The following is a 15,439-nucleotide window of genomic DNA, read 5'->3' as shown; positions in this document are numbered from 1 at the left end:
AAATTCATGCAGGACAGACACATAAACACATTTCCTCAATCCCTTTTATGGGAATGAGAACACCCAGATTTTGTGCATTCAGTTGCCTGACAGTTCTATTTTGATTTGGCATGAAATTTATTATATGGTATCTGGTAGGACAAAATTATTTTGAACAAAAATTATGTGATGCTGATACTGTGTGGAGGTCTTGTCTATAAATTCAAAAGTATACCTGTAAGCTTTAACTCTGTAAGCTTTAACTCTGGCCTGACAGCTCCAGAGGTAAGCTTCTTACTATTTAAATATGTGCTGCTCTGAGTAAGATGTTCAGAGACAACTGTGATACCCTGTGATACCTTATACAACTATGACACTGCTGTGTCATCCTTGTATGAATTCCATGTGACAAACTGTGGTGGTTTTGAACTTATGTGCATTATGTATAGCTGCACTTTGCCTCGTCTCACCTTTGCACATCATAATCATGACTCTCTTTTCTTTTCTGGATAGTTATAGTTATAGATTTGAAAAAAAAAAACCCAAAAAACAGCAACAAGAAACAATTCCCAGCCTTCTGAATGAAAGCATAAAACTTCCTTGGATTCTAGCATTTTTTTCTGAATAGTCAGGTGGAACATATAACACAAGTGCATTATGTATAGCTGCACTTTGCCTCGTCTCACCTTTGCACATCATAATCATGACTCTCTTTTCTTTTCTGGATAGTTATAGATTTGAAAAAAAACAAAAAAAACCAAAAACAACTAGAAGGAACAATTCCCAACCTTCTGAATGAAAGCATAAAACTTCCTTGGATTCTAGCATTTTTTCTGAATAGTCAGGGGGAACATATAAGATGGAAAAAGAATGGAAAAAAGTGGGGCATAGAGGAAAGACAGTGAAAAGGCAGAAAAACCCACAAGACTGGCTAAACAGATGTGACAACATATTCCTGACAGTCTTGTTCAGTATGCCTGGCATGCTTTGAAATGTCCAGTGTAAAAATAATTATGACTTCAGTTGGTCTTAAGCAACTTTGAGACATTATGGCTCCTTCCTCCTCTTTTATTGCTGGCATCATAGGAATAAAATCTCTCTGTCAGGAAGCGTTGAGTAACTGACTTCACCAATATGAAGATTTCACATGGATTTATCAAGTGTGGTTTCAAACTCTTGGAAAGAGAACACTATTATTTATAAGTAGACATTACCTGACAGTCTTTCAAAGCATTCTGCACTGAAGCCTGGTCTCCAATTTTTTGTTGCTGTTTCAGTTTCTTCTCTTGGGTTTCAAACCAAGTTTTTAGGCACTGAACATTATTTTCATATTCTGCCCAGGATTCCTGCAGGCTTTCCAAGAGCTGAATCTGCAAAGAAAAATGAGTATATACTTCCTTACACAATTATCTTTACTGTTGGGTCAATTATATAAATAATTGAAGACCAATGTAAAGTAGTGTCTTCTTGGAATTCAGTGCTTTCAGAATTTAAAAACAGTATACACATTCAAATTTGCATATATCTAGTATTTTTAATGGAATTAATAATAACCCTGGCTTCATTCAGCTTGGGGAAAAGAGGGCAAAGGAACCATCTCACTGTGCTGTCCACTCCTTATAGGGAAGCATGGGGAAAGTGGAGGCAGACTATTCTGGGAGATATTCAATAAAAGGAGAAGATATTACAGTCACAAGTTGCAACACGGGAAATCCTTATTGGGAACAAGACAAAAACTTGGCCCCCACCAGAGTGGTTAAGCATGAATCAGCTACCCAGAAGAGTATGTGGAATCTGCCCTGGGAAATTTTCAAGATTCAGATAACCAAGTCCCTTCTGAGCGAACTGCAAAGTTAGCTCTGTTTGAGCAGGAGATTAACCTTGACGACTTGCAGAGGCTTCCAACCATTATAATCTTATTGTTCTGTGCATTTTGAAAGTTCACACCAGAGCAGTTATGTTTTGTCTTTACCTTTTCTGTTATCAGGCCTTGCAGGATCTGCCAACGTCTGTTCATTGCTCCAAGCTGTTCTGCAAAATCAGTTTTGTCACTGCGTTTACTTTCAACATCCTGGCTGCTGATTTGTAGCACTGATTGGTTCACAAAGTCCACGGTCAACTGTTTGCAATTTAAATCTATCTTGAAACCCTAGGGTAAAAAACCAAAAAACAACGGAATAAACAAAGCAGCATATAAGTACCACAATTTCTCACCTTCCTGCAAAACAGAGGAAAAATGTTCAACAGCTGCATCTTTATCACAATTCACCTAGAAGGGTTTTTTAGCAATTGGCGAGGAATTAGAAAACAAGTCCCTCCCACTGCAAGAAAAGAGTGGGTTCAGCACCACTTGATGAAGCTTGATAGGCACAAGTTTCTGGGACCCGATGAGATGCATCACAGGGTCCTGAGGGAGCTGAACAATGTTGTTGCCAAGCCACTTTCCATCACATTTGAAAAGTCTTGGTGGTCAGGCAAATACCCAATGAGTGGAAAAGGGAAAACATTGCTCCTATCTTTACAAAGGGAAGAAAGGAAGATCTGGGGAACCACAGATTGGTTAGCCTCACTTCTGTGTCTGGGAAGATCATGGAACAGACGCTCATGGAAGCAATGTTAAGGAAAATACAAGCCAAGGACGTGATCTAAGACAGCCAGAACAGCTTTACTAAGGGCATATTGTGCCCTTAGTAAAGTCCAGTGGCCTTCTATGGAATGACTGCACCAGCCAACAAAAGAAGACTGACTGATGCCATCTACCTAGAATTCTGTAATGCTTTTGACACAGTCCCAAATGATATCCTTATCTCCAAATCAGAGAGACATGGGTTTGAAGGGTGGACTATTTTGTGGACAGGGACTTGGCCGGATAGATGCAGCCAGAGGGCTTTGGTCAATGGCTCTGTGTCCAGGTGGAGACCAGTGATGAGTGGTGTCCCTCAGGGCTCTGCTCTGGGACCAGTGCTCTTTAATACCTTTATCAATGTCTCAGTGAGATCAGACGTATCCTCAGCATGTCTGCAGAGGACATGAAGCTGAGCTGCACAGTTGATATAACTAAAGAATGCGATGCCATCCAGGGGACCCCAACAAATTTGAGAACTAAGCCCATGAGAACCTCATGAAGTTCAACAAGTCCAAGTGCAAGGTGCTACACCTGGGCTGTGGAGATGAACTCATTGACAGCAGCCCTGCAGAGAAGGATTTGGGAGTTGTCATGGATAAAAAGCTGCACATAAGCCAACAGGGTGTGCCCACAGCCAGAAGGCAAACTGCATTGTGGGCTGCTTCAAAAGAGGAGCAGCCAGCAGTTCAAGGGAGATGATTCTGCCCCTTTGCTCTGCTCTTGTGAGACCCTGCCTGGAGTACTGCATTCACTTTAGCAGATCTAATAAGGACCAATAATGTGCATATTGCTTTGGATTTTCCTGGGAATTAAGGTAACCATACTAAAAATTATATTCCTGCCGTAAGTAAATAGCAGAGTAAAAGTAATTATGCCTTCTTTTCCACAGTATCAAATTTTTGCAGCTCTAACTTGCATACAATTCCAGCCACTCTACAAAGTTGGTGATTTTTTCCCCCCTAAATTACTTGTATTGTACATATTTCTATACATTTAACTGCGGTAACAATGGAGATAATTCAAAAGGAAGATTAATAATATTGCCACTCAGTACCTTGTACTTCTGGACATAACCCTGAACTGCTTTCTGTCCTACTACATTTTTTATATTTTCTTCATCCTGCTGAATTACATTTTCCATCAGCGAAATCCAGCTCATAACTTCAGTGATGGCATGGCGAGAAGGAATTTTGTCCATCTGGAGCTGTTGAGATAACAGACTTAAGAGCTCATGTTGTGAAGAAAATGGGTAACAATTCCTTGCTTTGCATTAACACAGTTTCAGTAGTTGATAGAGTACTGCTTGCCTGCATTTAATTACTCAAGAATTGGCTCTATGACACTTTTAGGTGGACACAGATATTTTGTATTACAAGACAATTCAGAGAACTACAGAATGACATTGTCTTGTTTACTATCCCAAATTCAGTTAAGATTTGTGACCTTTCCTCTCACCGTAAATCACAAAGTTATTATTAACTCCGAGAGCATTCTAAGTTATAAACTAAAGCAACAGCTTACACTGATAGCAACTGTATATTAAAACAACTTTTCAACCGGTATAATTCTCTAAGTTCAGTATTAAAGCATTAAAACCCCAAAACTACACAACCAAAAGCATTCTGTGCCTACATATACTAGCAATAATCAATAATGTTTTTAGGTCTATTTTGTCTTCCACAGACTTGAACCTAACCTATTCAGTTCAATTTGAACAAAACCACTACCACAGGGCACAAAGATGTGAAATTCCTTTTTCCAGAAAGCAGACCAATGTGTTGAAAACACCCTCACCAGTTCTTTAGTTAGAATGTAACAAATGTAACTATGTAAGTCTGAAAGTAACACTGATGGGTATTACACAGGCAGGATTTGAAACTAAGTGTCAGCTTTCCCACAATAAAACAACTTTTTTCCTATCTTTCCTCACATGGACAAACTCAGAAAGGAAGCAACTAGTCAGTGCCAACTGTACAGTCTTAGTTTTCTGGAATATCAAAGGCTATCTCTGGCTTTCTTACCTGGTGCAACTTCTCTTGTACTGCTGGGATTTGTGTGAGGAGCTCTGTCCACTGGGTTTCGATGTGGGACAATCCTGCACGCAATGCAGCTGTATCTACTTTCTTAAGCCTGAGCAGCTGGTTCCCAGTACTCAGGACAGAAGATTTCTGTGATGACTTAGTATCCACCTCTTTTGAAAACTCCTGTAAGCAGAACCATTTTTTGTGAAAATAATTAAGTATTTTTAAATTTTTCTTACTGTTTTAGAACCCCAAAAAGGTAAGAATATCCTCCTTTCCCTCTAAAATATGTACTTTCTATTAGCACTCACCAGCTATACTTCACAGTAAGTTAGAAAAAAAATTGTGTTCAGTCATAAAGCCATTTTCTGTTTTCAGAATCCTCTAGATTTACAATTCCTGCCTACAGCAAAGAAGTGCTTAATGTGCATTCACACCAGCTGAAGAACAGCTTACCTACATACTCAATGGTAAGAAGAAGCATAACCATTTGATTAATCAACTGTTTAATTGTAATTGGAGAGAAATTGGTATCCCAGGTTCATGATCAACTCACCAAAAAGGAGTTCAGGTGGTCTCGGACTGTTTCCAGTTCCTGAGGAACAGTCAAAGACTGCTGGCTCCAAAACTCAAGTCGCTCCTTTGCAGATTGCAACCACTGTGTCAATTCATTTGATTCACTCTGATACCTGGCAAGATGTTTAAAGAAGACTGAAACAGTCATTGCCACTTCTTGCCTCCAACTGAGCAGGCTTTCCTCCATGTGTTAGAGGAAGATACTGAATGCCAGATTTAAAATTTTAATTTTATCGAATTTCAAAATAAAATTTAATTTTACAGACAGGCATGACATCAGGAAGTTCCTATTTTAGCCACTATGCTCAAAATTTCTAATAGGGCCTGAGTTTTGCCTTTAGACAAAAGTTTAATGAAGGACAGTAAATAGATCCCAAACATCTTTGGACAAGCTGCAACCCCACCCAATGCACATAAATGGATTTTTAACTTCCATTAGAAGGCTCAGTCTTCCTAAATCTTCACAAAAAAATATCTCAGAGCAGAAATTAATTTCCTTTTTTTCAGAAATCATCTCCATATCATTTCACATCCCAAGCAACTAATGAGATAACAGAATATAAGTGGCCACACATTAGCCAGGGATTCATAGACAGAGCTTCTATACCAACTAGATAATTAATTCCAAAAGTTGCATATGAACATTCATTAGTAAGGTACCAAAAGCTCTCTTCCATATATGCAGTGACACAGACAAGAACCCAGAAGCTGCCAATGCATCCACTAAAACATGCAGAGGCAACTCATGTTACCCAGCGAAGCACACAACTTTTCTTACACACCTGTATGCACATGGGGATTCTGAATTAATCATCTAAGAAAGCATTTTCAGATTTCCTGCCACCAGCTTTTATCTGCTACATCTTTTATAAACAATGAGAGAGCATGTTCTATGGAACAGAAGAGCAGTCAAACTGACATACATCTCAAAGTACTTTCTTTTAAATGTTGAATCAAATATGTCTGGGTCCAGAATGGCTTTGACTGAAAAGCACAGGTGAAGAACTTTGTATTTACCATTACATCAGCATTACCTTGTCCAGTGCTTCAGTATTGTCTCCAGCCTGTGAAGCTCCTTGGTGACTTTGCTGGTGTTACTTAACCAGCGTTCTCCTAGTTGGTTCAGCTGACCTTCGAGTTCTGAGCAGCTAACAGAAAAAAGGAGCCTCTTCCCATCATCTAGCACTTGGTATAATTTAGGCTGGTATTCAGTCAGGTTGGATCTCAGATGCTGTAATGACAGAGGAGTTGGTTAAATAACTGCAGGTCTCTGCTACCACACTTTCTCAACATTTAGTTTCCTTTTATTGCAATTTGTTGCTTATGCAATGTCACCACAGAACATCAATTTTTTCCTTTGCTCCAGCTCTAGATCTCCCCAAGAACCATCACGCAGGTAATCTGCTCAAAAGCTGAACATGGTGCCACAAACCCAATCATGTCAATATGTCTATTGGTTCCTCCTAATGATGAACTCCTTCTTTGCAAAGATCTTCTAAACTTGAAAATAATCTTTGTGGGGCAACACCATTTCTGATAGAAATCAGAAAATGTGGATTAAAATACCACAACTTTAGCATCTGCTGAAAATCTACCATCTACTGCAATGAATGTTAAGATGTCTAATATAAATTATTATAACTTATTATAAATTATTAACAGTGGCTCCCTCTTCAGCCCTTCCAATGCCTATCTTCAGCTCTCTGGACATCTCACTCTTTTACTAATTTACCCTCCTGCTCTTCATGGCTAAAAAAAAGATCATCCCATCCATCCAAACCCCTGAACACAGAGACAAATTTTTATTGCACAAGAAAGCAAAAAAGATAATGAAAAAGGAAAGGTTGTTAATAGTATTACCCAAAATGAGACAGATTAAATTTAAATGGTAACTTGTGTATGGCTAAAGAATTTGTACATGTGGGCAAATATACCTGTTAAATTCCACTATCATTACCCAAATAGTATGGATATTAAAAACATCTGTACATTGGTGTAAGTTTGAGCATAAAATGTACACGCATTCCCGTTTTTCAGTTCTGATTAAAGTAATCTGAATATAAAAGCTACAAAACAAACAATATTATTGTATATGAACTTTCTATCACTCTTATTTCCTCTTTCACAAAAATACAGTTTTTAATAAATTTTTTAAAATTACCTTTATATATTTGTGAGTCTGTGTATTTACACAGAACATATATACAAAAAATCCTAGACAGAGGCTTAAAAAATTCTAAGATAATAATAAATTTATTATGATGGATTTTAAAACTAAATGTGGCCAATTGATAAAATCTATGACATGGCAGAATAGAAGAATCCAGATTTGAACAACCTAGTTTATGTAACTGAAAAGAAAAAGAAAAAAAAACCCAAAAACTAATTTAGGGTCAGGACAAAGACACACAATGCCTAGCATCAAACAAAACCAAAACAATCACAGAACAGATTGCTTCAATTGTCCTCATACCATATGAAAAGCAGAAGGCTGTCTGGTAAAATAACCAAAAAGATAACAACACAAAGTCAATTTTCAAGAAAAATTTGACAGACATTTTTCTGTAAAACAAAAAGGAGAATGAAAAACCCACACCTAAAATGTCTAGTATAACGAGACAAAACCAAAACACTAGACCAAAGAAACAGGATGTGGTAGAAAAACTGTATTTAAACTACCTGTTGCATTTGGGGACGAAAGCAGATTGAGGAACCACAGGCTGTTCAGCCTCACCTTGCTCTCTGGAAACATCATGGAGCACATACTCCTGGATTCCATTTTCAGGGACAAAAAGGACCAACCAGCGACCAGGAATACTCAGCTTAAATTCCCTAACAGCCTTTTATAACAAAATTACTGTCTCTGTGGATCAGACTGACTTGGGGTGACTAGCTGCGTGTCTCAGTACAGGTCAGAAAGGAAACTGGTAGTGTATTAACCTGGCAGCTTATCAGGCAAGCCACAGCACGGGTCTATATCAGTACTGTGGAAATCAGATGAAGTTATTTCATTATCCTCATCTAGGTGGTGCTGATGAGGCCAAATCTACTCCATCTGACTGTGCTGTGACCCATGTCTCACTGAGCTGAGGAAGAAGGAAGTAGTCAGGGTCCAGTGTAACAACTAAGTTATTTAGGAACCTAGAGCAAATGTACTTCACAAAGAGGCTGTGGGAAATGTGCTTGCTTTAGCCTGACAAACAAGGGCCAGTCTAATAAAGATCCACAGCTGTTTGCAGTAAAATTAAAAAGATGATAGAGGTAAATTCTCCTCAGTAGTGCCACACAATATAAAGAAGACAGTGGTGACAAAGCTGAAAGTTGTGTTACTGACTGGGCAGTACAGAAAACCTTTTGTAGTAGGCCTTGGTGCAGGACTGCAACTGGTCCCTTGGTCCGCTCTGGGATCTCCTACTTTTGAGGTTTCCAAAGCTGTTGCTGATCCAGCCATGACAACTGTGATGCTTCAAGTGGGAGGCTGGACTAGATGACAGTCAGAGATCCCTCCAACTCCTCTTTTCTGCAGAGAATGTCGACAAAGCACCAACCTGAAAAAGTGTAATCCGGTCTCTAAGCCTGTCCTCCGTCTCTTCTACCAACCCAACAGTGGGGATGTTTCCTTCAACAGACTCCAGCTGTCTGGTGAGTTCCTGGTAATCTTCATCCAGATGCACCCAGGTCTACAAGCACAAATTATCCATGTATATGGTGAATCTGGGTATCTAGAAATTCTATTACTTTTTTCTTTTTTAAAAAAAAATCTGAAGCCCTACAGTTAGCTATGTGGTTGTGAAAGTACAGAAATAATACTACAAACGTCCAGTGGACCTGTAAAAAGACACCATCCCTGTGCCAAGCTCAACTTTTGGTAAGAACACATGGATAAAACTGTCATGCTCTCCTTAACCAGATAAAGCTAAGCAGCTCTTTAGACTTAGAGGAACACAACTTGTGCCACCTGAAGGTCACAACAGTTAAATAGAAAAGACTGCATGTAGTCTATCAGTGCTTTGTGCGTATGACAAAATGGACTGACGCTCATCAATTCTGTCCAAGCACAGGAAATCAGCATTATAGAATATCCTGGTGGCTGATCACAATGAAAGCATAGAAAAGGCCACAGAAATTCTCACCTCTAGAATATATTCCAGCTCCACACCTCGTTTATGAGCCAGCTTTAATACAGCTGAGGCTCGTGTCATTATCTCTGAATGTGACTGAGTTTCCTTCAAGAGGGCAAGGGTACTCATCTTTCTAAAAAGTGTTTCTGTCAGGATCATGTGAGACTCCAACCCTTGAAAATATTCCTGAAAAATTCAGATGTGAGGGAGACAGAGAACAGAAAAGAGGAAGTCCAATTATTACTCAATTCATTACCACTAAAAGAATATTTTAAGACATAAGCAGTACAATCAAGTATCTACATAGAATTAGGTAAACTTTTCACTTCAAAGCATTTCATGAAATTGAACATAATTTAAAGAGGACAATTCAAAGAAAGGAGTCAGTCATTCTTTCCACACAAATTCCATCCTGACCCTCATTCCATAAACAAAACCAGCTTAAATCAGATAAAGAGCCCCAAAAATTTCTGTCTAATGAAAATGTGGAAAATAATTGTCCTATTTATGGGTGCTATTACCAAATGTAAATTTCTGTTGAAAATAAATGGAGTGGTGGATGAAATTGCTATGTAGCATGACAGGACAATACAAAGAACTTTTTATTAGAATAATGAACAAAATGCAATCTATCTGGGTTCATCTCCAACAAAGCATTTGAAACTCAGTCTGTCAGAACAGTTCACTGGCTCCAATTTAAAATATAGTCTAGCCCACTGTTCTGAAAAGCTCCTGAATTTTTAGGAACAGAAGGGTAGCAATTTGCTCTTCATAAGTGTCCTGATTTCAGCTGGGATAGAGTTAATTTTCTTCTTAGTAGCTGGTACAGCAATGTGTTTTGGCTTTGCTATGGGAATAATGTTGATGACACACTGATGTTTTGTTTGTTGCTGAGTAGTGTTTACCCCAAGTCAAGGACTTTCCAGCTTCCCTTGCTCGGCTAGTGAGGAGGTGCATGAGGAGCCTGGAGATACCATGGGCAGGACAGCTGACCAGAACAGGTCAAAGGGGTATTCCATACAATAGAGCATCATGTTCATATACACACATAAACTGGAGGGAGCTGTCTGGAAGCTGCTGATTTCTTCTTGGGGACAGGTTGGATATTGGTCAGGAGGTGGCAAACAACTGTATTGTACATAATTTATTTATTTCTCTTGTGTTTATTTCTCTCTCTCCTTTCCATTACAGTTATATTGACTATTGCAATTATTTTTATTATTAGTGCTATTAGTATTAGTATTCATCTCTCAACCCACAAGGCTTACCTTTGCTTCTGACTCTCCTTCTCCCCAGGAAGGAACACATAAGGAGGAAGCGGCTGTGTGGTTCTTAGTTTCCCACTGGGGCTCAAGCATGACAACAAGCTTACAGTCGTTACTAGTCCTGAAATATGTCCTGGTTTCTTACCTTATGTTTTTCAAGCAGTGACTGAACCTCTTCCTTGGAAGAAACAATCATTTTGTGGTCACCAGCCATTTTTTCTTGGCCTGTTTCTACCAGGTCAGCCAGGTCCTGCAAAGCCCGCTCATACTGCCTCTTCAGAGCCATATTCTGATTCAGATCACTCCGCCTGGATCCAATGATCATCAGCAGCTCATCATACTTATCCTGGGGGGAAAAGGGCAGCAACAGTGGGTCTTATTTCACACATTACAGGTTTTCCTAGAAGCAACCTTACTGTCCCTGTGTTTTCTGTGAATACTAGCAGAATAACATTTATTTCAAGACCAAAAAGAGTTTGCAGATATACTGACTTAATTGATAAATTAACTTGCCATTTAAAGACAGAAAAACTAAGCAAGACCTGCAACTCTCTGAAGTACCTGCATTTGGGGAAAAAAAATAGCAGAATTCCAAAAGCTTATGTAAGTAGCAAAGATGTGGCTTAATGATCAAAAACAGTGACTACCATGCAATGCAGATGTTGTTTACATTTTACTTTTATAATGCAGAGAATTGCATGGATTCCATCATGGATACCATAGGCATTTCAAAGTCAGGTTTGCTTCCTTCTCCTTCCCCAGATCTTACTGGTAGCAAGCAAGATACATACAACTTACTGTAAAAACCAAAACAAGGCAATACTTTTGATCTATACAAAAAATTCCAACAACAAAAATATCTCTATGATCATCCAGTGTTACAACAAAGTGCCCACCCTCAGACTGCAGCTGGATCTCCCAGCCTTAAACAGAATTTTGTGAGAAGCAAAACTGTCAGAAAAAGCCAAAGAAAGGCTTTTCCAAAAACTGTAATGAAGTAGATGGGGAGCATAATGGTACATAAACTGAGAAAAAAAAAAGAGAAGTACCAAACCAAAAACCAAACCAAAACAAAAAACCCAAACAAACCAGGAGGAGGCGCTAAGACCAAAAGGATAAAGAAATGGTAAAAAGACAAATTTCTTAGTGATTTATTTCTTAGTCATTCATTTTAATTGATATCAATGTCTAGTCGGCTTTGTAACTTTATGGTCCAGTTTCAGCTGTTTTATTTGCTTCCAATTTATTATGACATCATTGTAAATGGTAAAATTCATTCATAAACCTTCTCCTTGATATTTCCTCAAGCATTCCCCTGCATCAGCCAAACTGCTCAAAAAGGACTTTCAACAGGTATACAGAAGTTGTGGATCAATTGCCCACATGGATTGACATGGGAGGTGCTCTAGTAAAAGCAGAACCTTTCCAGTTTCAGGTCTCACTTCACTCTCTGTCTCCCTTTACCCCCTTCCCTCTCTGAATGATAGATGTGAGGCGGTACTAAACCGTAGATCATGAGAATCTGGTGAGAACAGGGATGAACCTTCAGCAGACAAATTTATGTTTACATGCTTAACGTCATCTGTGTGAGAAGGGAGTGGATGAGAGCTGGCAGAAAACATGGTTTTGTTGATTTTTACAATTAGTACTGCTAATATCAGAGATGTTAGAAAATCTGAAGAGGCAAAATTGTAAAACTAGGCAAACCAGAAAAAACATAATCTTTTATACATACTGAAATGCCTTAAAATTCCATTTCATAAACTGCCTGATGAACAATAAAGAAGCATTCCTTTGATACCACAGGTGAGAAAGGTGATAGGATGGACAGGTCAAGGATGAAACTATTGAACCATACCTGAATCTTAGACAACTCTTGTACAGAAGGTTGGTCAATTTGTAGCTTGTCTACACGTTTCTTTAATTCATTGATTCCAGCATCTAGTTCCTTTAAACCTTCTTCTGCCTGCAGTATGACCTGTATATGAAAATTACATTGCTTAGTTTTAAGTTTCAATAACAGTAGTGTAGCTGGCCTATGATCAGATTTTTTTTCTGCTTGCAGTACTAATCACACCTTCAGTGTGCTGAAATTTTAAAGGATGATATTTTAAAAGATGGATTTTAAAGGAAGGAAATGTATTAATTAAAAGTTGGGAGAGCCCAGTTTTTTTTCTTAAAGTTAAATAAGCATATCATTATTAATTTCTAATACCAAGCTGTTTTACTATCATAAAAAATACTATGCTTAGTGTTTTTTATACCAAACATAGCTATGAAATTCCATGCTTTTAACTATGCAATAGAGGCCCCAAATAATTTTTTTAATTAACAATGTTATTTAAAGAGTTTTTCTTTATTAACAGTCATTCCTGTCATCTCTGAGCACCAAGCAATCAACCATCACAGCAGAACCCACGTATGAATGCAAAGAGCTCAGTGTAGTTCCCTTTCAAGACTGGGATGGGGCCAACATTACTGTCAATGAAAAAGACTTGTACCTCCCCTTTTGCAATTGGAAAACTACAACTTAAGAACACAGACTGGTATTTGCAAGTGCCTGAAGGTGATGAGTTTTTTCCAGTGGAAGCTACAAGCATCTCTAGGTGTCTGCTGAAATAACATGCAGATTATAACAAAGCTAAAAGTGCAAGGTAGAATCCTGTACTTAAAGTCCTTTGTTGAGGCCCTTTCTGGAAGCTTCCTATCCAAATATTTTTAAACTATGTATGTGAAGTAGAACTCCTGCCTTTCAGCAGCATGGAGTTTGCACAATACAGTCACTAAACTTCCATTTCATGCAATTGAAGTCACCAGGCTGATTAAGGGCCTTACTTCTACTTCCTAATCACATACTGAACAAGCAGCAATGCTTTTAAATCTGAATGTTTTCTCAGACAAGGGAGATTTTCTGCAACAAATAATTGCACTTTCTTCTGTTAACACATTGTTTTCCTAGCTGGTAGTTAAATTAATCATACTGGAAATAAATTTTTGTCAATGTTTGGCATCACAAAAGACAGAAAAGAAAGACACAGTGCGACCTCTTTTTTTCACACAGAAGACTTCAATACTTCAACTCCTTCAATATTTGAATGTCAGGTATATAAAGTCCAGTATTTCTGCTTAGCTGAAGGGTAACTCTCTTCCATTTAGCCACCTGCTGGCACCAGACATCACTAACAAGAAATATCTATAAAAAGTAGCCTCATTCATTTTTCTCACTGGCAAAACAGAAACAAGAAAACAGGATATATTTTTTCATATAAATAATTAATTATTAATCAGGCCATTCCTGATAAAGAAATAATAATTACTGCCTTAAATTAAAATGAGTAACACTAAAGACATCACGACAAGCCAGTGAGCAGGAAAGTGCCCTTGGTCCTTAATAAAGTTTAATAGTCAAACAATTTAGCAAAAGTCTGGACTTTTTTTGTTTATTGAAGTTTTCTTTTTTTCAAATACTGCCCAGAATAAACCTAACTAGGTACTAGGTCAGCTGCGGAGATGAGAGAGACACTTTTGCTAGGGTTTTTTTGTTGTTGTGCCTTTTTGTTTTATTTACTTATAAATATGTGTAATACACTCTTGGACATACTTATTTTCCTATACTTAATGTGAACACGTATGTTCTCCCATTTAAAGAAACTGTTCTCTAGAATCCATTTATACTTTGGATAAAAACTTTACCTCTTCCCCTCTCCCCAACTGACAGATATGTGGTGGTACCTGCATTTGTTCTGTTTCTGGTCTGTCAGCTGCCTCCGCTAATTTCTGTAGAAGTAAGTATTTGTTATCAGCCACCGATGTAAACATGAGCTTCAGATCATTCTACAGGAGACAAAACCAATAAATTACAGCCAGTCACAGCACAAAACAACTGAAAAATATTCCATGCTTCAAGAAGTTTAAAGCATTAAATATTACATGGTGGCACTACAGCATAAAAACTATTCAGAAGGATGATAATTACCCAATGCAAAACCTTTAATATTGCTGAAAATCCAGTTACGGAGACTAAGAGCTAAAGGGACTCACACTTAAAACATATCCTGTGAATGCACTTCTACTTTTGCCTTCCAATTAAATGATTAATTACGAAGGGTCATCATCTTCATGTAAAAAAAATTCTTGTGCAGTTTATTCAACCACATACGATTGTAAACAAGCTTGGTTTTACTTTTTAAGGCAAGTTGTTTTAATTACAAACACGTAAGTAAACAAGACCTCTGCACATTACAGGGCTGAAAAGTTTTAGACGATTTTATCAGAACAGACACTGAAGTATTACTTAACAATTTTGCTTAAATACAATCAATCATCTTTTTCTTGCACTCATCTCAACAGAAAATTATCAGCACATTTTTCTGAGACTTTCTTAACAGAAAATTATCAGCACATTTTTCTGAGACTTTCAGCATAAGAGGTACATTAATGATTTAGTATTTATTTTTACATTCAGTAATTATTTTAAATACCGAAAACCTCTAAGCATAGTGCAATTAATTCTGATCAGCCTTGATGTCATCAGCAAAGGGAAGTCTTTCATTGAGAAATGAGAGATTGCTGAGGAAAGATTATGGTGTTAGAAAGGAAATCTAGTAGTAAGAATCTATGCAAAGATGACCCTAATCTAAAGACAAAAGGATTTTTCTTTAAATTCATGGGTTTTTAAATTAAAAATAAACCCTACTGAAAGGCTTTATATATTAATGACAATGATAATGACAACAAAAATAATAATAATAGGAGATAAGGCAGACACCAAGAAAGATCTGAAAGCATTTCTGAACTCTGAAATTTTTCTGAAAGTGCACATTTGTCCATTTGTCAGCATTTTTTCATACT

The 15,439-nt window shown here is 37.7% G+C and overlaps 1 protein-coding gene across 21 annotated transcripts in view; it reads right to left on the bottom strand.

The window, feature by feature from the left end:
* The window catches only part of SYNE1 (spectrin repeat containing nuclear envelope protein 1), a 293,146-nt gene that overhangs the window by 58,945 nt on the left and 218,762 nt on the right, over nt 1-15,439 (bottom strand). For all 21 annotated transcript variants that reach the window (XM_039707342.1, XM_039707354.1, XM_039707356.1 and 18 more), the window contains 11 exons: nt 14,321-14,422; nt 12,447-12,566; nt 10,734-10,934; nt 9,336-9,509; nt 8,751-8,882; nt 6,237-6,433; nt 5,183-5,315; nt 4,627-4,809; nt 3,660-3,809; nt 1,952-2,128; nt 1,194-1,349 (listed from right to left, as the gene is read on the bottom strand). In XM_039707342.1, coding sequence (XP_039563276.1) covers nt 1,194-1,349; nt 1,952-2,128; nt 3,660-3,809; nt 4,627-4,809; nt 5,183-5,315; nt 6,237-6,433; nt 8,751-8,882; nt 9,336-9,509; nt 10,734-10,934; nt 12,447-12,566; nt 14,321-14,422 — 1,725 coding nt within the window. The remainder of the gene's footprint in view (nt 1-1,193; nt 1,350-1,951; nt 2,129-3,659; nt 3,810-4,626; nt 4,810-5,182; nt 5,316-6,236; nt 6,434-8,750; nt 8,883-9,335; nt 9,510-10,733; nt 10,935-12,446; nt 12,567-14,320; nt 14,423-15,439) is intronic.

This window comes from Passer montanus, unplaced genomic scaffold (genome assembly GCF_014805655.1).
Source record: "Passer montanus isolate IOZ18808 unplaced genomic scaffold, ASM1480565v1 scaffold2, whole genome shotgun sequence".
NCBI classification, from domain to species: domain Eukaryota; kingdom Metazoa; phylum Chordata; class Aves; order Passeriformes; family Passeridae; genus Passer; species Passer montanus.
The sequence above is the reverse complement of the archived record's forward strand: the minus strand, read 5'-3'. Positions and strand labels throughout refer to the sequence as shown.